This window comes from Humulus lupulus, chromosome 5 (genome assembly GCF_963169125.1).
Source record: "Humulus lupulus chromosome 5, drHumLupu1.1, whole genome shotgun sequence".
Classification (NCBI taxonomy): Eukaryota; Viridiplantae; Streptophyta; class Magnoliopsida; order Rosales; family Cannabaceae; genus Humulus; species Humulus lupulus.
The window spans coordinates 11,023,379-11,048,439 of record NC_084797.1 but is presented as its reverse complement, the minus strand read 5'-3'; the positions used below and the strand labels follow the sequence as shown (position 1 = coordinate 11,048,439).

The window sequence follows — 25,061 nt, the reverse complement described above, 5'->3', positions numbered from 1 at the left end:
ACATTAGCGAAGCTAGCAACCGACGCAGAGGCCGAGTTGGCCGGGCTGGTCCCCGTCAACCATCTCCCCGTCCCAAGCATAGGGACTCCGACCGTCCATGCCGTCGATCACCCCAATTCATGGATGGGGCCGCTGATCCGCTACCTGTCCGCCGGGGAGGTTCCGAACGAGCGAGCCGCGGCCAGGAAGCTTCTGTACCAGGCCCACCGATACGTCATGATGGACGGGAAACTTTATCGCTGGGGACTGTCTATGCCTTACCTCAGGTGCGTGTCCGGGACTGAGCTGGGTGCCATCATGCATGAGGTCCACGGAGGCTTTTGCGGAGACCACACAGCCGGACCCAGTTTGTCCAAGAAGATTCTGCGCCAAGGATACTTCTGGCCCACCATGAAAAGGGACTGCATAGACTACGTCCGCAGGTGCGAACAATGCCAGAGGTACGCGAAGATCCCTCGGGCCCCCCCAACAGAGATAACCTTGATGAACAGTCCCTGGCCCTTTGCAGTGTGGGGGATCGATCTTATGGGATCCCTCCCAACCGGGAGAGGAGGGGTGAAGTATGCCATTGTGGCGGTAGACTATTTCACGAAATGGGTTGAGGCGGAGCCTATGAACACGATCACGTCCAAGAAGGCCTTAGATTTCGTCGTTAACAACATAGTGTGTCGGTATGGCCTCCCCTACAAAATCGTGTCTGACAACGGGAAACAATTTGACAGCCATCACTTCACGGATTTCTGCGAGAGGCACGGTATAGTGAAGAGTTTCTCCGCCGTGGCCAGGCCCCAGGCGAACGGACAGGCCGAAGCCGTGAACAAAATCCTAAAAGGGACACTGAAGAAAAAGCTTCAGGCCTGTAAGAGTAAGTGGCCCGAAGAGCTCCCCCGCGTGTTGTGGGCCTATCGGACAACCGAACGGACATCAACCGGGCACACCCCATACTCAATGACGTACGGATGCGAAGCCGTCATCCCAATCAAAACGACCATCCCGTCCCATCGTCGTGACACGTATGATCCCACCCAGAACCATGCCTTGCTCCAAGAATCTTTGGACCTTATCGAGGAAATCCGGGAAGAGTCGCAAGTGCAGTTAAAGATGTACCAGGGCAAGATCGCTCGGCTTGCCCTCCCGGGCATCATCTCCAGGGCCTCTCTTCCCAGAGCTCCGGCTTGTGGCTTCGCCCGCTTCCAAATCGATTACCGAGGGCTGGTCCGGGAGACCGTCTGCGGCCGGCTCCATGGCCCGGAATGGTACAACGGCCAGTGCCTCGCCTGGGCCGGGCGTTGTCCCGGGTTTTTCACTGGTTGGGGGGAGCTCCGCGCCGGCCACGACATTTGACCTCCTGGCCGCCTTCAAGGCTGATCTTTCCTTGATGAGCCTCCTCATCTCGCTGGCCGGGTCAGACATGTTGGAATCCTCTGCAAAAATACAGGAAAACAAAGTTAGTATGATAAGCCAAACGGGAAAGCTCAACAGTAAGAAGAAAGTATAGCCCGGGACAAACCCTCGTCTAGGCCCCGGGCGAGACTCAATTCCCTTAAAGCAAATGAGTGTATCCGGTCTCCTACGTCGACCGAGATTAGAAACCCCCCGTACTGGAGGAACCCGGACAGGAACATTAGGGTTTCTGATCCTACAGGGATAGGAGACGAAGGCCTCATCTCCCCGTCAGCCCCAAACGCGGGGCCCGGCGGCTCTAGCCTATCCTTAGCTAAATCCCCAACTTGAGGGGCATAAATTAAGACTAAAGGGGAGTTACCTCGCCCCGATACGCTAGCCCCGGGAGTCCCAACGTTTGGTAGGGCATCTTCGAAAAGCTCTTCCAGCTCTTCCGAGGTGGCCTCTTCCACCGGGAGCTGATTCTTCTTACGCTGGGCTGCGGTGGCCCGCGCCGCTCTCACCACCCCGGCGATGTGGTCGAGGGCTAGCTGCTCCCGGGCCTTGACGTTCTTCTCAAACGGGATGCCCCGGAAGCTAGGGGCTACAATGGTCTAGGTGGCCGCGAGTAACCCTACTAGCCGGAGGTTTTTTTCGTTGACATAGCCCCCTACGTCTAGCTCCTCCGCGGTCAGCTTGGCGTAGAACCTCCTCCTTTCCAAGAGAAAGGCGGTGAGGGGGGTTTGGATGAAGGGACCTGCGACCCGGAAGATACAATGAGAGATGGAAAACGAAAGGGGAGTGAAATAGAGGGTCCGGGGAAGTACTTACCCACTCGCTGGAAGTCTAGCAGCAGCGTGGGATTCTCGTCAATAAGGAACCCGGATGTCATAAACCAGTAATGCCTGACATCCGGGGGGTGCTTCCAGGTACTGGTAGGAGCCGGATAGCCACTCCGCGGCTGCAGCCTGTAAAAGCCGTCCAGGCTCTTGTCTTTGGCGCTGACCTGCGGCACCAGCTTGTAGAAGTACAGGACTTCCGCCGGGGTAGGATCCGCGATCTCTTTCGCGGCACAGAACACCTTCCACCCAGCAAGCAGGCGATATGCTTGTGGCAGCAGTTGGAATGGTGCGATCCCCACATACGTCAGGAACCGCACGAAGTAGTCATGAAGCGGGAGCGTAGCTCCCGCGCTGATGTGGCCGGCCCCGAATCCATCCACGGACGTATGCGCCCGCTCCTCTAACCTGGCCATACGATTGTGAAATAGGCCCGGAGTCGATTCGATGCCCAGCCCCGTCTCCAGGAGCTGCATCATCCGATAGTTCCGGAACAGGTTGGGCGTTACGTCCATTTCCCACCTGTTGCCTTTGGGCGTCTTGGAGCCGGGAGTGACTACAGGGGCCCTATTAACCTCCTCTTCGGAGTAAAGTGTGACGCCCGTGGCCATGATTGACGATCTGGGAACAAAGAAAGAGGCCAAGCAGTCAGTACCTGAACCCAATAGAGTCGGTCGAGGTACAGGGAATCTCCTAAGGACTGCTCGGAGTCCCGACGGATCAGGCCCGGGACCCCGAAAAGCCCCGGGACCCTGATCAGGAGGAAAGGCTACTACGGTCCATCCCTTGTCCAGGGATCATCCGAAACGGTGCCGCCCAAACCGGGCAGCCTTCCTAGCAAATTCTAAAGCACGGAGCCTAGGTGCATGCGTCTAGAGAGCCTAGGTTCACAAAGTTGACAACAGAATCAGAAGATACTTACTGTGTGGTGTCGACGGCTGAAGCTGGCGGTTGTTCGATCGTAAGGACGGCAGAACCTCGTTCTTGAAGTGGCACAGCCGGTGCAGCAGTTCGTCGGCGGGGCAAGTCCGAGAAGCGCCGTCAGGTTGCAGAACGAAAGTTGAGGCCCTGGGAAACAGGCGGTGGCGCAGAACTAGTAAACGGCGAAGTATTTCGTCGGCGAGGTTGGACATGCAAAGCTCTGGCGAGCGTTCTGGTTTTTCTTTTTCTTAAGCTGGGTCGAAAATGGAAAAATGCCGAATGCCTGTAGTCTGAGTCTTTATATCAGCCCTCAAATACTGGCCCCCGATCCAACGGTCAGATGCCTCTTCATCCGACGGCAGAGGATCGCGCAGAGGACATTTATGAGCTCTTTTGTGGTCTGGATCCTCAACACCTCCAATTCGACGGTCCAGGAGTGGTGGATGTCAAAGGACGCCCCATCCTACGGTCCGCCCCTTTCCAAGGAAATCAATGATGACTCTCCCCGTGCGGATGGGACGCCTCGTGACGTGCGCTGACACCCTAGCCCAGGCCTAGCAGACTTTGGGAGGCCTAGGCGACTCTTCGAGGCCCTCGCAACAGTCACATGGCGACGTGTCGCTATTCTTGAAGCAGGCCAAGGGTAAACGTCCCCGGGGTACATCAAATGGTCCGGGCTGGGTAACCTGGCCCAGCCACTGCCTTCCCGTGAGCCTCCTGGCCCTGGCAGATTTTGTGGAGGCAACTTGGCAAGAACCGCGAGGGTGGTGCAACCCTCCACCCGGCTAACCGGGATGAAGGCTTGGGGGGTAAATGTTATCCCCATTTCCTGTCAGGGTTTTGGGCCCTCGCCCAGGCCCACGGTCAGAGGGACCGGTTCGGTATTTGGGCCTAGTCCGCGGACTACGGACTGGGCCTGTGTAGAAGGGTCCGGGACGTCCCTCCGGGTTCATGATTCAGCTCGAACGGTCACGGCACTGTCCGGAGTTCCCCGGACCATCGCGGCCATCGCGTCCCGCTCCCGGGCCCAGAATGGTCCGGTCCCGAAGTAAACGCAGCGGGCCCAAGGTAAACGAACCTGGACCGCTTCATCCCCAGGCTATGGGTCAGGCGTCCAGGACACTGAAGCCGCCTCATTTCGCGTGGGTCTTGTCCCCCCACTTTTCACCTGCAGAAAGGGTCTCCTTGGGATTATCTGCTGGCGTGTCAGAACTGCGCAGCCAAGTACTCTGACCGGTCTTGTCCCCTGAATCTGCCTCGTGATTCGAAGTGGTCAGAGCCAAAGTGCCGTTTTTTCGGGAGAATGCTTGCATCTCAGGGTAACTAATTGGGCCTGAGCTGGTTTGGGTTTGATGTACTGTATATCTTTTTAGCTCGGGCCTCTACTAGGAAGGCCCCCTGTGCACATACTCCAAATGGGCCCGGGTCAGGCCCGGCCCAAACCTGATGTCCCCCTCCTCCTATAAATATAAGTTGTAATGCAACGTAGAAGAGGGGGAGAAGGCAGAAACTCTGCTCAAATACAGTTAAACAACTCCATTGTAATAGCTTATTCTAGCTCTAATACAGACTTATATACAGACTCGTGGACTAAGGCTAGTTAACGCCCCAACCACATAAAAATCTTGTGTCGATCCTCCATTCTCTTTATTATTATCAGTAAATATCCTTCTCTAAGATAGTTGCCGAAAATCTCGGTTAACAGTTACCATCGCAATTGGTTCTTTCTTTTTCATATCAATTTTTTTCTTCAGACCTAGCAGCAACTAGTTACTTTCACAATCAATTTAGTTTATTTTTTTCATATCAATTTTTTTCTTCTTCCAAATCTCACTAAGTAACTAGTTACAATTCAGTTGGTATTTTGATAATGATACATTACTAAAAAAATCAAAATTATTTTTATGGTTATAACCAGTTACTACAATACCACTTACAAAATTAAACTGATTTTTATAGTTGTAATTAGTTATCATACATCACTAAAAAAAATGACAATGGCATACGGTTACTACTACAAAAAAAATCAAAATTGTTTTTATAGTGGTAACGAGTTACTCAGAGAAAATGTTGATTGAAGAAAATAAAAAATGAAAGAAAAGAAATAGAAATGGAAATAAAAAATATGGTAATGAAGATCTCAGTTTTTTTTCAAAAACTAATTAAAAAAGTACATTATAAAATATGAATAATAAAAAACAATACAAATAGATGAAAATTATAAAAATAACTGCAAAACATATTAAGACTACCCACTAAAACTTTTTAAAAAATAAAATATAGTATACAAATAAAATATTACAAATAGATGGGAAAAAAACTCCCATAAAGATACAAACAAAAAAAATATACCAAAAAACTGTCATATTTTTCAAAGTTAAAAAAAAAATTATATTTACTAAAAAAAATCTCGGTGTCATTTCCTAAATTATAAAGAGGAAATTACATTTTATATGGGATTTTTAATAGAATGTGCAAAAATATGACTTTTTTTTTAAAAAAAAAGTTAATCTATGGCTTTTTATAAGAATTTTCACTTTTATGAGTTTATTTTCCCATATTTTTGTATAAAAGTTAGTTTATGCCATAATTTTACTCTTAATCAAATTTGGAAGGGTATGTTTGTAATTTGATTATTATTTTTTTTAGGTTATTTGTTTTTTATATTACTAATTTTATATTAAATTTTTCTTTGGTTGTTTTGCAATTTTTTTTTTGTAATATGAATTGTTTTTAAAATTATTATTTATTTATTATAAACATGTTTTTTTAAGATTGTACGTTTTTTTTTCAAATCCTGGGTAGGGTAACCAGTTACTTTATTGATCTTAAAAAAAATCATAAAGTTAGGTTAAATAACATGCACCAGGAGGGGTAACCAGTTATCCTGAGATGAGTAACTTTTTGTCATAAGAGGGGTAACCAGTTACCTAAGAGGGGTGACGAGTTACTCATATTAAATATGAAAAGAAACATCAAATTTGAAGGAAAAAATGGAAGAACACTTCATTAAAAAAGGAAGAAGAAGTAACTATGATTTTAGTAACACAAGTAACTAGTTACCATAAAGAAACCATAAATATACACACACCAGAACGTGAAAGTAACCAGTTACCCTCAGAAATATACACACAAAGAATGTGAAGGTAACGAGTTACCCATTCACGTTTTCATATTTTTATTAGTTTTCTTTCCAAATTTTGGTATTCCTATAAGTGTTACAGTAAAAAAAGAAAATGCTGAAAAAAATTATTTGAATTTTTTTTACATATAGTGGAAAAACTATAAAAAAAAATACAATAATAAATAAAAAAAATAGTAGAATAATTATGTAATGTTAAAATATATGTGTGAAAAAAAAGAAATAGAATGAGAAAAGAATAAGTACAAAAATGAAAAAAAAAACAAAAGAAATGATGAATGAAAAAAATAGATGAATAAATAAGAATGAAAAGAAGAAGAAGAAAAATAATGGAAAAATGAAAAGAAAAAAAAATATGAATGAAAAAATTGGTAGAAAAAAATGAAAAAAAAATGGAAGAAGAAGAAAAAAAGCTCATATGTGTGAAAAAAAAAATGGAAGGAGAAAATAATAAATACAAAAATAAAGAAAAAATAGAATGAAAAAAACTGAAGAAAAAAAAACAATACAAATGAAAGAAAAAAATAGATAAATGAATAAAAATGAAAAAAAGAAGAAGAATAATGAAAAAATGGAAAGAAAAAAATTAGTAGAAAAAAAAAAGAAAAAAGAAAAAATGAAAGAAAAAACAAATAAGGAAAAAAAAGAAAAAATAATAAAAAAATGATGGAAAAAAAAATTAACTTCAAAATCAAAGAAAGCATAACTATGATAAAAAAAATATAACATTTTCATATTTTAGTTAGCTACTGATTGTGTTTCCCATATTTTAACTTTTTCTTTAATAAATTTCTCATACAAATTAAGAAAAGTCTAACTTCCATATTTTTGCACATTGATGGTATAAAAGCCATATTTTTTAAAAAGAAGAAATTACACCAAATATGATATTTTTTTATAAACTTTGAAAAATATGACAGTTTTTTTTTTTTAAGTTTTTTATGGCATATTTTTTTTGTTTACATTTTTATGGGATTTTTTCCCATATATTTGTAAAACTTTATTTATATACCATATTTTATCTTTTATTCTTTTTTAGTACCTATTTTTGATATATTTTGAAATAATTTTAAGTTATTTGTGTTAATTTTTATTATTTATATTTAATAAAATATTTTTTTATATAATTCTTTGAAAGAAAAAACTAAGACATATTCCTAAATTTATTTTCATCATCCATTTTCATAGTTTATCATTATTCCTAAATTTATCTTTTCTTCGTTCTATTGCTTTTTATCATTTTTTCTTTTTGGTCTCAAACAGCCTCAAAGCTCTTGTATGTACATATATATATATATATATATTTTTTTTTTTCTGAATTTTGTCATTTTTAATATATCCCTTAGCATTTACTGTGATTTTCTTATTATCCGGAACTACTCTATCATTACAAAAGTGTATTTATTTTCGCTTGATTAATCTGAGCTCTAGGCTTAACTTTTCTCATATCCAGTTGTAGAAACTTTCTAGGAAATTAATAAAAAAAAAATCCGAATAGGGTTTTGATTTTGTTCTCGGAGTCGAGTTGAACAGAACAACAGTCTTCCTAATATTTTTCTTGTTATCAGCTTCACATTTTCTGGGCTAACATACATATATATATATATATATGCATAGATTTCTATAGAAGAAGAAGTTAACCGATTCTGCAGTCATCGTTTGCTGGTGTGGCATTATCAAGATTCATATCAATACAATTTTGATTTTTTTTGTGATAATAATTGTATGGCCCTGTTTATTTTTTTTAATAATGTGTGTTAACCGGTTACAATTATAGAAATCAGTTTTATTATTTAAGAGGTGTTGTAGTAACTGATTACAACTATAAAAATAATTTTTATTTTTTTAAGTAATGTACCATTATCAAAATATTAACTGAATTGTAACTGGTTACTCAGTGAGATTTGGAAGAAAAAAAAATGATATGAAAAAAATAAACTAAATTGATCTTGAAAGTAACTGGTTACAACTAGGTCTGAAAAAAAAAACAAAGACAGTTGCATTGGTAAATTATTACTTAGCCAGACTTGGAAAAAAATAAGATTCAAACAGAAAATTTAAACTAATCATAATCGTAACTGGTTACAGCGAGGTTTGAAAAAAAAATCAAATCTAAAAAAAAAACCAATTGCTATGGTACCTAGTTACTTAGTCAAGTGTAAAAACAAAATAAAATCTAAACAAAAGAATCTAAATTAATCGTTATCGTAACTGGTTACTCATAGGTCTAAAAAAAATCATATATGAATAAAATTAATCAGGCGTCATGGTACCTGGTTACTTAAACAGATTTGGGAAGAAAAAAAACCCAGAAAAATCAAAAGTTTTGTTTGCTTGTTTTTTTATTTCTTGAACTTGTATTCTGAATCATTTTTGTAAACCTGTGGATACATTTTTTGAGCAAACGTTCTAGTTCTATTTCTTTAAATAATTAATAAACACATAAATATTTATGTTAGAACCTTATTTGATGAAGGTTTGGCTGTTAAACATATATCCAATTGATCTAAACATCATAGGGAAGAACCTTTTGACAACTTTTGCCCTTTTCAACCAAAAAAACTAATCAGCTAACCTAAGCTTTCATATGTTAAAAGTACCCTAAAATATTCAACTACCTAGCTTCTTATACTACCATAGTCTACATTAAATAATAGCAGCAAACTTTTCTTAAGTACATTTCTTAAATCAAATCAAATATGAAGTCAAGTACCTGGTTACTTAAACAGATTTAGAAAAAAAAAATCCAGAAAAATCAAATATGAAGTCAAGTACCTGGTTACTTAAACAGATTTGGAAAAGAAAAACCCAGAAAAATCAAAAGTTTTGTTTGCTTGTTTTTTTTATTTCTTGTACTTGTATTCTGAATAATTTTTGTAAACAAGTGGATACATTTTTTGAGCAAATGTTCTAGTTCTATTTCTTTAAATAATTAATAAACACATAAATATTTATGTTAGAACCTTATTTGATGAAGGTTTGGCTGCTAAACCTATATCCAATTGATCTAAACATCACAGGAAATAACCTTTTGACAACTTTTGCCTTTTTCAACCAAAAAAACTAATCAGCTAACCTAAGCTTCATATGTTAAAAGTACCCTAAAATATTCAATTACCTAACTTCTTATACTACCCTAGTCTACATTAAATAATAGCAGTCAATTTTTCTTAAGTACATTTCTTAAATCAAATCAAATATGAAGTCAAGTACCTGGTTAGTTAAACAGATTTAGAAAAAAAAAAACCAAGAAAAATCAAATATGAAAAAGAAGAAAAAGAATAAAACTAGATTTGAAGAAAGAAAAAGAAGAATAAGAAAGACCGAATAAGAAGAAGAAGAAGAAGAATAACAAGAAAGAAAGAAAGAAAGAAAGAAGAAGAAGAAGAAGAAGAAAACCAGTTCGTCGCCGTCGCCGTCGTCAGTGGCGGAGGTAGCATCGCCGGAAAAAATCTGAGGAGAGATCGTGAGAAAGAAAATAAGAAATGAGGAATAAATGGGGAAGGAGAAAAAAGAAATGAGAAGAAGAGAGAGAGATCGTGAGGAGAGAAGAAAAAATAAGATAATTAAGTTTATGGTAATTTATTTACCATATTTTAAACTTTTTTTCCAAAACTTATCATATTTTGTACAATTATTTTTTTTCCCATAAATTTAGAAACTATATATATTTTTCCCATATTTATTTATGTAAACATCTCTTTTAAAAATTCCCAATTATAAATGTAGGCCCAAAATAATCAGCACAGCCCAATATTATTCTCTAAGCCCAACAAGGCAAGGAAGGGAAAGAGAGAGAAGACAGTACTGACTTCTGATCTTTGTCTGAGAATCTATCACAGTTTCTCTTTCTATGGAAATCAAATCTGGTGCGAAATTGATTAGAGCATAGGCAGGATTCGAGATCGAAACCTTTGCCGATGGATGAACCAGTGCTTTACGAGACTCGTCGTCATGCTTCAAGGCCCTTCTCTCTCAATTATCCTCCTCAACAGGTTACCATTTCCTTCCTTTTTAACATTTTACTCAAATCCTTCATTTCTGAATTATCTCATTGTTTATATCACTTAAATCTTCCATTGCTGTTCGATAAGCTTAGGTTGATAATGAATCCAGAGGCGGCTTTCTTTCGCTTTTTTCAGTTCAAGGTACACCGATTTCGACTTTTTATTTTTATATTTACAATTCATTGCGGTTTATAACATATCTAATTTTCTAGAAAACTTAATTTTTTAGTTCAATGTTTCATTCGAATTCACAGTATTGGAGTTTTGTTAATTTGCTAATTACCATCAATCTTATTGTATATCAATGTTCTTTAACGTTCTTACTTAGTTTAACTTGTTTTTGCATTGTTTTTTGGGTGTTAAATTCGGCATTGCGATAGTTGTACTTATCTGAATAAGTTGAGTATTTCAATTAGCATATATGTTTGACATTTATTTTGCCTGATTCGGCATAGGTGTGAGCAAACTCAAGGAAAAATGGATAGAAAGCAAGCAACCAAGAAAGTTGAGGAAATTAACTTCTTTGTTTGTTTCTCCTAGCGGCGAGAATGTTGCCGTAGCTTCTGGAAATCTCATAACATTTTTGCAGAAGAAGGATGATTATTCAAAGCCCTGTGGCACTTTCAGTGGTAACATTTCTTGGCTGAGCCCCTTGGGTTATTTGTAACGATCATTAGTTTTGGCTGTTGCATTGCATTGAATTTAGTGTTGATGTCCAACGATTTGATTGGTTTCCAAAAGATAGGAACTTTTTATAATTTGTGAACATTGTAACAGCTAGCGGCTTTGTTACATTTACAACCGGAACTTGGTCAGAAAGTCATGCTGTTCTTGGAGTTGTTGATGATACAGATACTCTCTATTTTATTAAAGCAAATGGTGACGAGATAACGAGGATTATGAAGAGGCATTTAAAAGTCTCTTTACCGATTATAAGCTTGATTGCAAATGGGGATTCTGATGTTCAGACATCTTGCTTGTAAGTGTATATATTTTCTTACAGCCTCTGCACATATACATAGGACAACATGTATGAAGATGAGTTTTTCTTTTTGTGCGGTTATTGTTACCTTGTTAACCTTTACACAAATTCGGTTAATAAGTTGAATGAATTTTCCAGGTGTAGCTTCACTATATTGACAATGGATGGTTCTCTTCAACATATTGAGATCAGTCGGGAGCCAAATGTCTCCATCGAGAATGGCTTAACCCAAAAGGGAAAGTTTGGGAATAATGTCATTTGCGTTGATTCCCATCCAGAGCTTCTTTTGTTTGTTGTAGTTACTAGTTCTGACAGTCTTACACTGACCTCAAGTGGAAATACAGGTATGTTTTTCTGTTCTTGTTTTCCATAATTTTATTTTCATCTCCATTCTTGAACATTTTGACTCGTAACAAGTATTATACATAGTTGATATTATTTTTCTTTTATTGATTTATGAGTACTAGAGAACTTTCATACTATTTTTACAACTGATTTTATGTGGCATAATATGCAGATGATCAATGTTTTTTGTCCTGTCTTCCTTTTATTTTCTTTACATACTTGGTTTCTTGCATTACTGTTTATGTGCTATGGTTTCAGTCATCTCTGTGAACATTGATAATTCATTTCTTTCACTAGTTTTTCGTTTTACTCCATTTATATTAAATATTCTTTCTTAATATCTATCCCAGGTTCGTCCTGTCTTTCTCTTTGGCGTAGGAGTAAAGCTATGGATTTAGAGCAGCTGTCCTCTGTTCAGTTTGACGGTTTATATTCAAAACCAAAAGGTTATATTGGTCAGTTGGCATATCCAAAGGTTCAAATTTCTCCAGAAGCTAAATTTATATGTACTCTAGACGTGACAGGATGCTTGCACATTTTTAAGCTGGACAAGAAATGTATATCACTTTCACATTTATCGGTAGGAGAAATATGTGGTTCGCAAGTTAATCTGAGAGAAATCTTCACTTATGTTGTGGATTTTACTTGGTGGTCTAACCATGTTCTTGCTATCTCTAAAAAGCCTGGTGTTGTTACCATGATTGACATATGTAGTGGTTTAAGAGTTCAGGAAAATGATCCTGTATTTTCTATGCCTGTTTTAGACAGAGCTAATCAGTTTCAAGGAAATCTCTTTCTTTTGGAGAGTATGTCAGATGAAGAGAGAGATAATCTATCTAATTCAAGTGGAACAAGTGACTCTCATTGTATAGAACAGATAACCGAAGATGGTTTTAATAACATTGACATTTCCAAGTTGAGTTGGAACCTGATAACATTTTCTAAGAAATCCATTCATGAAATGTATGAAATTTTAATCAGCAACAGAAGTTACCAAGATGCCTTAGAATTTGCCGATTGTCACAGGCTGGATAAAGATGAAGTCATAAAATCACAGTGGTTGCATTCTCCACAAGGATTAACTGAAATAAACATGTACTTGTCTAAAATTAAGGACCAAGTTTTCATTCTCTCAGAATGCGTTGACAAAGTTGGACCTACAGAAGATTCTGTGAAGGCTTTGCTTGAATATGGGTTGCGCATTACTAACCAGTATAAATTTTCTGAACGACAAGATCCCGAAAGTAACCAAATTTGGGATTTTCGAGTGTCTAGACTTAAAATTTTGCAATTCAGAGACAGGCTGGAGACATATCTTGGGATAAATATGGGCAGGTATCATGCTTTTCTTCCCTATTTATAGTTATTTCAATTTGCAAGGGAAACGAGAGCCAAACTTATAATCCTTGGATGAGAAGGTTTTATTTGATGCCTCCTTTGTCATCTTGAAAAGCTGACTTAATTCTAGTTTTTTCAATGCATATGTTAAGTTTCGATTTTGTTTCTTTGTCAGCGTGGTTTTAGAAGTAATGGTTACTAACTTACTACTAAGTACTAACCCAATGTTTAACAATTCTGCAGGTTTTCTGTACAGGAATTTACCAAATTTCGAGTGATGCCTATAAATGAAGCTTCTGTAACGCTGGCTGAAAGTGGAAAAATTGGAGCCTTGAACCTTCTATTCAAGCGTCATCCTTATTCACTTGCTCCTTTTATTTTAGATATTTTAGCTGCTATCCCTGAAACCCTTCCTGTACAAACATATGGGCAGCTTCTTCCTGGAAAGTCTCCTCCTTCTAGTACAGTTGTGAGGGAAGAAGATTGGGTTGAATGCAGGAAGATGATAGACTTTGTTAAGAGCTTACAAACAAGTAATGAGATTGATGTTCAGATTAGAACTGAACCCATTGTCAAACAGTGCTCAGGTTTTGTTTGGCCATCAACAAACGAACTTTTGGTATGGTACAAGAAGAGAGCAAGAGATATTGATGTATGTAGTGGGCAGCTAGATAATTGCCTTTGCTTGCTTGATTATGCTAATAGAAAAGGCATCTATGAGTTGAAGCAATTCCATGAGAATGTCTCATACCTGCACCAACTGATTTATTCTGATGACAGTGATGGGGAAATAAGTTTGAGTCTTGTTACATGGGAAGAATTATCGGACTACGAAAAATTCAAAGTGATGCTCAAGGGAGTCAACGAAGAAAATGTTGTTGAAAAACTTCGTGATAAAGCAGTTCCATTTATGCGGAATAGGTTTCATTATTCAACTGTAGTCTCTCAAGATCATGTAACAAGGACCCATCTTGATGCTGATCATGATGAGACTGAGTCTTTTTTGGTAAGATGGCTGAAGGAAATTGCTTCAGAGAATAAATTGGACATTTGCTTGCTGGTCATAGAGGAGGGGTGTGGAGATGTCCAAAGTAGTGGCCTGTTCAAGGATGAAATTGAAGCTATAAATTGTGCCCTGAAGTGCCTATATTTGTCTAAAGTAACAGATAAGTGGAGTACCATGGCTTCCATATTGTCAAAGCTTCCACAAGTGCATGGTAATCTCTTCTTTTAGATGTTTGGTTTCATCCTTAGCCCTTAAATGATATTCTATCATCTCTGCCATGTTTAAATTTATTTTTTATTTGCTTTTCAGGTAGTATAATATGTGATGGTAGCCTGGAGAGAAGGCTAAAACTTGCGGAGGGGCATATTGAAGTGGGGAGGCTTCTATCATTCTATCAGGTCTGTAATCCTCTTGCAACAAAATGCTTTTAATTTGGAATTTTATGCCAACACAGAGGGATCTTCAGAATGAAGTCAAAGTAAGATTGAAAGAAAGAAAGATGAAATTATGTATGCAATGATAAGTATCAATTCATTGGTGTAATACTGTATAAGAGTATAATACTGATCTAGACTTTCAAGGAAAACCATTATGCTGTATTTTTTTGAATATTTTGGCTGATACCAATGCATGAATTTTTTGGCTCATGATTTGGTATTTTTTTTAAGCTATTTAGGATTTTTGCCCCCCCGAACTATGACACATACATTAACGTGCTCCCTGATTTTTTCCGGTTGTTAAAAATTCTCCCGAACTATTCACAATGTTGTAAAGTGGGACTTCCGTCTAATTTTGTCCAATGTGGTTAACAATATGCTGACGGGCTCTTTGTTTGTTGATGTGTCTTGGCCATGTCAGGTAATTTAAAAATATTAAAAAAAATCTATTTTTAATAAAAACTTAATAAATTTAAAATAAATCATTACACTAAAAATAATTTAAATTAAATCAAATCTTACAAAATTAACTTTTTTTTATAAACTATGATTTATTTTAAATTTATTAATTTTAATAAAAAAAGAGATTTTTAAAATACATATGTGGCATTGACGTGGTCAAGACACATTAGCAAACAAAGAGCCACGTCAGCATGTCGTTAGCCACATTGGTTGGACGAAAGTTCCACTTTACAACACTGTGAGTATTTCGGGGGAATTTTTAATGGCCCAAACAAATCAGGGGCACGATAATGTATAGGTCATAGTTCAGGCGTAAAAATCCTAATTTTTTTTGCATATAATTGATTTTTGTTCTTCTGTTTTTTTAGGTTCCAAAGCCAATGAGTTATTTCCTTGAGTCCCAAGCAGATGAAAAAGGTGTCAAGCAAATTCTTCGTCTTATACTTTCAAAATTTATTCGCCGACAGCCTGGCCGATCAGATAGTGATTGGGCAAACATGTGGCGCGATATGCAGTCAATGAAGGAAAAAGCATTTCCTTTCCTAGATCCAGAGTATATGCTGATGGAATTTTGTAGAGGACTGCTTAAAGCTGGGAAGTTTTCTCTTGCTAGAAACTATTTAAGGGGTACAAGTTCTGTTGCCTTGGCATCAGATAAAGCGGAGAGCCTTGTCATTCAAGCTGCAAGGGAATATTTTTTCTCTGCCTCAAGTCTTGCTTGCCCTGAAGTAAGTATGAAATTGAAGTACATTTTACTTCTAGGATGTTTAATTGCTGATTGATAAGTTTAAATTATTTAATGTACCCTGTCTTTTTTTTTCCCAATAAGATAACATACTTTTATGGGCTTGAATCCCAGACCACTAACACACTGACCCACTGACCACTTGAGCTAGTCTCAAGTTGAAGTGCTACTTGTTTTTCTTTTCCTTTTATATGCCTGTTTACAATACATAATAATTCTTAGATGCCATCTTGCATTATGTTAGCTGTTCCAAAAGTGTTGTCAACCCTCTATTATGATGATTTGTTGATACTTTTAAAGTTAATTGCATCTGCATGTTATAAAATAAACACATTTCTTAGTCAAGTTGGTTTTTTTATTATTGTTAGTGCTTTAGACTATCTTGGTAATAGCTTCATATTATTATGGTTAGCTACATTACGTAATACAGTAAATACGTTGTTTGGATGTTTTCTTATTTGTTTAGTCAAGTTCATGTGCTTTCTCAAAGAAGTAGGATTGCATGCATTTTATATTCAAACTCAAGGCTTACCATTCAAATGAAAAATGAACCAGTCTAACAATAACCTAGCTGAAATTAAGCTGAGAACATATTTGGTTGTATGATTATATTCTAATATGTTGCATGACTACAACTTTATTCAGATATGGAGGGCTAAGGAATGTCTGAATCTACTTTCAAGCAGTGGAATAGTTAAAGCAGAGCTTGATACTATTGATGCCATTACTGTTAAACTTCCCAGTCTTGGAGTTACACTTTTACCCGTGCAATTCAGGCAAATAAAAGATCAAATGGAGATTGTTAAAATGGCTATCACAAGTCAAACCGGAGCATATTTACATGTTGATGAAATCATTGAGATTGCCAAACTTCTTGGACTTAGCTCTCCAGATGACATATCTGCTGTGCAGGAAGCTATTGCTAGAGAAGCTGCAGTTGCAGGTGATCTGCAATTGGCACTTGATCTCTGCCTTGTTTTGACTAAGAAAGGACATGGTCAAGCTTGGGACTTGTGTGCTGCAATAGCAAGGGGTCCGGCTCTTGAAAATATGGATGTTAATTCTCGAAAACATTTACTTGGTTTTGCTTTGAGCCATTGTGATGAAGAATCTATAAGTGAGTTGCTTTCGGCATGGAAAGATCTAGATATGCAAGGCCAGTGTGAGACTTTAACGACGTTGACCGGGTCAAAGTGTCCAAATTTTTCAGTTCAAGGTTCTTCAACTATGTCAGATTCAGACGGTATAGTTCACCTAAAAGGTAGTTTTGAAGGTGATACCACTGATGATCGAGAAGTACATATCAGTAACATAAAAAATATTCTTTCTACTGTTTCTAAAAACTTACCCTTGGAGAAAGGAAGCAGTTGGGAATCTGTTTTAGCAGAAAATGGAAAACTTTTGTCATTTGCTGCTTCGCAACTTCCATGGTTACTTGAATTGAGTAAGAAATCTGAAAACAGTGATAATTCAATTTATGGCTTGATATCTAGAACGCAATATGTGAGTGTGAGAACACAGGCTGTGGTGACTGTAATTTCTTGGTTGGCAAGAAGCGGTTTTGCTCCTAAAGATGATTTGATTGCCTCTCTAGCAAAATCTACTACTGAGCCTCCTATTACTGAAGAGAAAGACATTATTTGCTGCTCCTTTCTGTTAAATCTGGTGGATGCATTTTGTGGTGTTGAAGTAATAGAAGAGCAGCTGAGAAAACGGAAAGATTACCAAGAAATTAGTAGCATCATGAATGTGGGGATGATATATAGCTTGTTACACAACTACGAGGTTGAGTGTCAAGGTCCTGCTCAGAGAAGGGAGATGCTACTGAAAAAATTTAAAGAAAAACAGACACCTGGTACTTGTGATTGGCTTTCCAATTTTTTTTTTTTTGGCTAAAAGATAAAACTATATGATTTTGATAATGAGTCCCTGTGGTTGCTTGTTAACATTTACATGCTCAATATTTTATACGTGTAGCCGATTCCCTGTATTTTTTTTCTATCATACATCCTTTTTATAAATTTCGTTTGTAATTTCTTTTCAGATGAAATATGCAAAATTGACAAAATGCAGTCTTCATTTTGGAGAGAATGGAAACTAAAATTAGAAGAACAAAAGTTTGTGGCAGACCGTTCCAGAGTACTAGAGAAGATCATTCCTGGGGTTGATACTGCTCGGTTTTTGTCCGGGGACATGAAATACATAGAGAGTGTTGTCCTCTCCCTAATTGAGTCAGTAAAGTTGGAGAAAAAGTACATTCTGAAGGATATTTTAAAACTAGCCGATACTTATGGCTTGAACCGGACAAAGGTATGGATATTTGGAAGTTTTAAAAAGGGAGGTACATAGATAAACAATTTTGATCCGTGAAGTGATCAATTTTCTCATTTTCTTGCAGGTGCTTCTACAGTATCTAAGTTCTTTGCTTGTTTCCGAGGTTTGGACCAATGATGATATTGTGCGTGAAATTTCAGAATGTAAAGAAGAAATAATTGGCTATGCTATTGAGACTATCCAAATTATTTTCTCTGTTGTATACCCTGCAATTGATGGACGTGACAAGTTGCGACTTGCTTACATATTTGGCCTGCTTTCTGATTGCTATTTGCAGCTGGAAGAAACCAAAAAATCATTACCAATGATACACCCAGATCAAGCTAATTTATCTAGTTTTGGATTTTCTCGTTATTACAAGGTGCTTGAACAAGAATGCAATAGGGTTTCGATTATTACAAACCTCAACTTCAAAAACATTGCTGGTCTGGGAGGTTTGAACTTTGAGTGCTTCAACCTTGAAATATATGAACACATTGATGATAGTAGCTTGGAAGTCCTAGCAAAGATGGCAGAGAACCTTCATGGCATTTATGCTGACTCAGTGCCAGATGGTCTCATTTTGTGGAAGGATGTTTACAAACATTACGTCCTTAGTTTGTTGAAGACTTTGGAGACTAAGTCTAGAACAGAGTTTGCCGTTAAGGGGCCTGAAAACCTACAGGGGTTTATATGTCTGCTGGAGCAGAGCTTTGAATTTTGCAGAAAGTATATCAAACTTTTGGTCCTTTCTGATGCTTTGGACATAATAAAGCAGTATATGACAGTAATTATACCTCTATATCATTCTTATGGAACTCCTCCTGATGATTCAACTTGGCAGGACTGTCTTCTGATCCTCTTGAACTTTTGGATGCGACTAACTGATGAAATGAAGGAAATTACGTCTCATAGTAATGCAGAAGAAATTCTTGTATTCAGTCCCGATTGCTTAAGTAGACATCTTAATGCTTTCATGAGGCTCGTGATTGAGGATAATGTTTCACCAAGTCAGGGCTGGAGCACGGTTATTAGTTATGTAGGTTATGGATTAACCGGTGGTTCTGCTTTTGAAATTTTCATGTTCGGCAGAGCTATGCTTTTTTCGGGTTGTGGATTTAAAGCAGTTGCAGAAGTTTATTCTGATGCAGTAGATGCTCCAACTGGTGACACCGAACTTCAGGATCTTCCCCATCTCTACTTGAATGTTTTGGAACCCATCCTGCAAGAATTGGCTGTCGGTGAATCTCAGGAACGCCAGGACTTCTATCATATTTTGTCTTCTGTGAGTAAATTGGAAGGTGATCTGGATGATTTGAAGCATGTCAGACATGTAATTTGGAAGAGACTCGTTAAGTTCTCTGATGATTTGCAGATACCGGGTTCTGTTAGAGTTTACATGCTAGAGATTATGCAATTTCTCACCGGTAGAAATATTAAGGGGTTCTCAACTGAGTTAGAATCCAATATTGTACCATGGGAGGGATGGGATGAGTCGCTCAGTACAAGTGAACAGAGTCAAACTTCTGCAAATCATGGGTTGACAGATAAAAATGATACATCGAACAGATTTACTAGCACATTGGTTGCCCTTAGATCATCTCAGCTCGTAGCAAGCATTTCACCTACTCTGGAAATTACCCCTGATGATCTATCTAATGTAGAGACAGCGGTTTCTTGCTTCTTTAAGTTGTCTGAGGTTTCCCATACTGATGCTCATATTGATTCGCTGCTAGCTGTTTTGGGAGAGTGGGAAGGGCTTTTTATGGCAAGGCATGATGAGAAAGCCTCCCCAGAAGCATCTGATGCTGAAAACGCTTGGAACTCTGACAACTGGGATGAGGGATGGGAAAGTTTCCAGGACACCGAGCCTCCTGAGAATGAAAAGTCCAAAAACAGCTCTTCTCTTCACCCTTTACATGCCTGTTGGTTGGAGATATGTAAGAAACTTGTAGCAGTGTCTCGCTTTAAAGATGTGCTAAGAGTGATTGATCAATCTAATGACGTATTGCTTGACGAAGATGGTGCCCAAAGCCTAAGCAATTCCGTACTTCAAATAGATTGTTTTATGGCTTTAAAGTTAGTCCTTTTGCTTCCATATGAGGCGCTACGGCCACATTGCTTGGCTGCTGTAGAAAGCAAGTTGAAACATGGAACGTTCACAGACACGGTTGCTCAGGGCATTGAGTTTCTAATTCTCATATCCTCATCTGGAGTTGTGTCTAATATCCTCTCCAATTCTTCTTTCGGCACTATATTCTCTTACACCTGCTATTTGGTTGGAAGTCTTTCTCAGAAGTGCCAAGCAGCCCAACTATCGAGGCTCGCTCATGAAGAAGGTTCAGAAGAAAACAGAGATAGTAAGACGGAATTTCTACTTTTTAGGAGGATCGTCTTTCCTTACTTTGTTTCGGAGCTCGTGAAGGCAGATCAACAACTTTTGGCAGGACTTATCGTAACAAAATTTATGCACACAAATGCATCACTAAGTCTTGTTAATATTGCAGAGTCCAGCCTAAATAGGTTTTTGAAGAGGCAATTTGAGCTACTGCAGGATGATAAGCTTGCCCTTTTACAGGCAACTTCACATGAAACTTTAAAGAACTCTGTTTCCAGCTTAATGGTCAAATTGGAAACTCTGATCCAATCTGCAGTTTCGTTAGTTTCTAATAATATGAGATGAAAAAGATAAGTCAGATTTTTTTTTTTTTTTTGGGGGGTTAAATGAGTATAGAAATATTAGCCTAGTGGGTAGTACTAGTAGTGGGTGTACAAAATGTCTCCATATGTATCCATTTTTGTTAATTTGCATTTTACAGGAACAGTGATAACTAAGAATATATAACCTGAAGAAGACTCCCATTTTTACAGCAAGTAAATGAGTTTCGACATATGATAGAAGAATCTTTATTTATTTATTTAACAAAATTTTTTTTTTTTTAGGAGAAATGACAGAAGAATCCAAAGAAAAACGTCTTTTGAGGAATATTTTATTTCCTTTCTCTTCTTGCATTAGCAAATTTAGTATTTTGAATTATATCTATAGTTAATTATTAGAAGATAAAATAAAATGAATTGTGGAATTACGTGAAAATCATAATTGCTTAGTTCTTTTCTTTTATACATATTTCAAGTCCATCCAAAGATTACTTAGCAAAACAGTTAATTTTTATTACAAAATAGGTCATTATTTTTACTTCCAAGACTAAGTTATTCATGACAAATGCAACTAAGTCTTAATAAATAAAAGATTGAAATTAACATGATTTTTGCACCAATTTAATGCAAATTTGTCAAAATCATAATGGAAAAGGGAAACTCCATGGATTAATCCTACTTAACTACCAAAAACTAAACATAACCCCAAATTAATGTTTCTCAAGAAAATAACCCTATTTGACAAAAATACCCTTATAACTCAAAACAAGTTCGGGCACTCTTCACTTTCTCACTTACTTTCAACCAAGCTTTTCATCTTCTTCGCTTTCTTCTCTTCATCAAAGGACAAAACTAAGGTCAAAAACACATTTCTCCATAGTCATTCTCTCCATATTAGTTTTCTTTTTCTCTATCGTTGCAAGTAAGCAAATGTGAAACTTTCTCCATCTTCTATATATTAGTTTCTGCATTATTTTCTTCTAAATTAGTGTTTTGTTTCTTTCTCTAGGAGGAGTTGAGGAAGAGGAAGAGAAATAAAGAAGCAATAAGAAAAGTTGACGGATTCACATATGGTTCACACATATTTCATGCATGGTTCACACATGATTCACACATGGTTCACACATGGCTAAAAGAAACATAGATAAATCACGTGTGAATTATGTGTGAACCATATGTGAAATATGTGTGAATCATGTCTGATCTATGTGTGAATCACGTGTGAATTATATGTGAATCGTATGTGAACCATGTGTGAAATATGTGTTGACCATGTGTAAATCATTTGTGAAGTATGTGTGAATTACGTGTGAAGTATGTGTAAACGCAATAACTTAAATCACATAAATCAATTAGAAATTCATCATCTCAACATAAAATTATTTCTTTTCACATATTTTTTAGCCTAAAATAGTTCGAAAATTCCATATAAACTATCACACAATACACCCATAACCTATAAATAAATAAAATACTTACTCATTATCAAATCAAATGTTTTAATTTTTTTCAACTTTGGAAGATAGTTTCTCTTTAATCTTCAATCTTCTTCAACTTTGGTGACAAGAAAAAATGTATGATAGATAACGTTACTTTCCAAGGCTTGGTGAGAAGAAATAGTGATGATCTCTCTTTGAGGATGACTTAAGAAAAAAGAGGTTCTTGTTCTCTTTTTAAGATTAGATAATTTTGTATGAGTGGCCACTAGGTACATAGAAAGAAAAAAGAGAACAAACCTAACCCTCTTCAATAAAGGTCATTAATGTGATAAACAATAATTATGGGTTATAGTTATAATTATAGTGTTAAAATGGGTTAATTAGTGTAGTTTCCCATAGGAGACATACTTGTTAATCTTGCATGCTCAAATTTTTTAAGTAGAGGAGTATTGCATGGATTTTATAAGCTGTTAATCATTCACAATCAAACCAAATGTACTTCAGGTTTCAACATTTGTACTCATGTACAAAACGATCAACAGATGTTAGCTTAACATACAGTCTCTCTGCTATAAATTTTGTGCCTAAAAATACAAGTGTACTTTGAAAGTAACAACACCCTGCTTTGTATTGTTTCCTGCCAAGAACTGTACTTTCTTCTTATAACAAAAAAATAAAAAATAAAACAACTGTTTGCTTTTAACCTCCCACAACCGCTTGTACATGATTATTATAAAAAGGAATATTACCCAGCGGGGCTCACCCACGAGCTCATCCCGTTCTGCACCCTCACGGGCACTAGCAGACCTTGAATTTATTTTAGGGGCATTGTACCCCAAAATTTAATTACATCTCATTTTTATTAAAATTTAATGTATATATAATGTATTTTTTTTTCTTGTTTCCTTTTTATATTCTAAAAAATACATATAAATAAACAATAAATTAAAACAAAAAATATATGAAAATTTGTTCAAATAAGAGTTTTTTTTCTAAAAAATTATAAATTATTTATTAAAAAAATTATGAAAACAATATTATTGAAATTAACCAAAAAAAATTAAAGTATATCAAAAAGAATATTAAGAAAAAGTGTTAGAAATAATTTTAAAATTATTTTTTTTAATTAATGGAGTGCCTATTTATATATATATATACATATATTTGGAGTGCAAATATAATGCTCCTTTATTTTATAGTCATTTTTTTTATTTATTTTAACATTTATGCCCTTTTTTGTAATTTTTTTATTTTACATTTGTGCCCCCTCCAATTCTTTTTATTTTGCCCCTAGTGAGCAAAATTTCTTGGTCTGCCAATGCCCACGGATATAATAGGCAGCCTATATATATTATATCATTATTATAGTTGAATATGTCTAATATTAGATAGTAAATCAAGGTGACCCAATTTTTCCTTTCCTCTTCCTAATATGAAATGAAGTGCTTTGTCAGCTCATCAATCGTGAACAAAGGGGTCTGATTTATGGGATCAAGATTGCTAGATCAACACCTCTGAGGCTTTTGCTTTACTCTGTTGCCTTGACACCTATGTATGGTGGTCACATCAGAAATGAAGTCAGGCGAAATCATCATGAATAGATTTGAGGGGTGGAAGATGAAGCTTCTCTCCAATGCAGGTCGTATGACAGCAATATATAGCTCGGTTACAATGGACCTACCAATATATCCAATGTCTACCTTCAAAGTTCGTGTATCGATAACAAGAGAATTGGACTCTTTGATCAAGAAGTATTTGTCGATGGGAGGTCTGGAAAAGAATCGCTATCTAGCTACAAAGTCATGGGACATACTATGCCAACCAAGGTCTTGGTTTTAGAAGGTTGGAAGACACAAACAAGGCACTCCTCTCGAAACTCGCTTGGGACATGACAAATGGTTATAATAGACCATGGATTAAAGCTTTGCAAGCCAAGAACATGGCAAATGGCGTATTCTATGGTTTGGAAGGGCCTTTACACTTGGAACTCAATCTTGAAAGGTGCCTGCACAATTATTGGAGATGGTTCGTCCATTGACATATGGACCCAACCATGGATCCTGTGGATGAGTTATGGAGAATATAGATCCACCATTGAAGTTGTTAAGACTAAGGATCCTTTGCTTAGGACGGTGGCAGACTTGATGAAGATTGGAACAAGAGTGTGGGACGAGATAAGGGTGACCTCTCTTTTCGGTGAGGCTGTGGGGAAAGAGATCAGGGATGGAGGCAGTAAGGCAATGTGAGGGCTCAACCCCCACCTCAATTTTTTTATTTGAAATTTTAATTAAATATTTTAACATAACTAAAGAAAATAACATAAGAGAAACTTCAATTGGCATTGGTGAAGGGCCTGTTGAGACAGAAACTTCTTTTGGGCAAAGTGGAGGGCCTGATGAGACGCAATCACAACCTGATCCAAACTTTGTTGAAGAAGAGTATGCCCTAGATGAGGATGAGGAGAGGCATTTGGGGGATAATGTTGCACACCCTAGTAGTTGGTGGAGTTCAGTGACTGATACCTGCAACCAAGAAAACATAGGAGGGTCTGATAGTGAATATGAGTCTGATGACTTGAGGAGTTTGAACAGTGATGAAGAAGTAGGTGGGGTTAAGAGAGGAAAAAAAGAGTTCCATCCAAAAACTGACTGGAAGGATTTCAAGTTTACACTTGGGTTGGAGTTTGCTAGTAAGGAGCAACTTAGGGAGACTCTGACTGAGCACTTCATAAGCACTGATAGGGAGTTCACTTATGTGACCAATAATTATGTGAAGATAATGGTAGTTTGTAAAGGGAAAGGTTGTGGGTGGACATTGTATGCTAGGGTGCAGACAAAAGACTACACAACATTCAGAGTCAATACACTGGTGGATGTGCATAATTGTGGCATTGTATTTGACAACAAGAAAGTGATTGCTACTTGGTTGGCTAAGCATTTCATCGAAGACTTTAGAATGAACCCAAATATGACTTACAGTAACTTCAACACCTTGACTGCAAAAACAAAGTTCTCGAACACATCCTCCTATGTATTCTACAACAC

General features: G+C 37.3%; 1 protein-coding gene across 1 annotated transcript; it reads left to right on the top strand.

Annotated features, from left to right (window-relative positions):
- Window positions 1-10,088: 10,088 nt before the first annotated feature.
- LOC133834433 (MAG2-interacting protein 2) lies at window positions 10,089-20,809 on the top strand. Its single transcript, XM_062264042.1, has 12 exons — window positions 10,089-10,280; window positions 10,385-10,433; window positions 10,748-10,921; window positions 11,070-11,271; window positions 11,413-11,618; window positions 11,970-12,954; window positions 13,201-14,174; window positions 14,273-14,361; window positions 15,231-15,590; window positions 16,253-17,462; window positions 17,652-17,917; window positions 18,006-20,809. The coding sequence occupies exons 1-12, from the start codon at window positions 10,206-10,208 to the stop codon at window positions 20,601-20,603; spliced, it is 7,188 nt and encodes a 2,395-aa protein (XP_062120026.1). The 5' UTR covers window positions 10,089-10,205; the 3' UTR covers window positions 20,604-20,809.
- The last annotated feature ends 4,252 nt before the right edge of the window (window positions 20,810-25,061 follow it).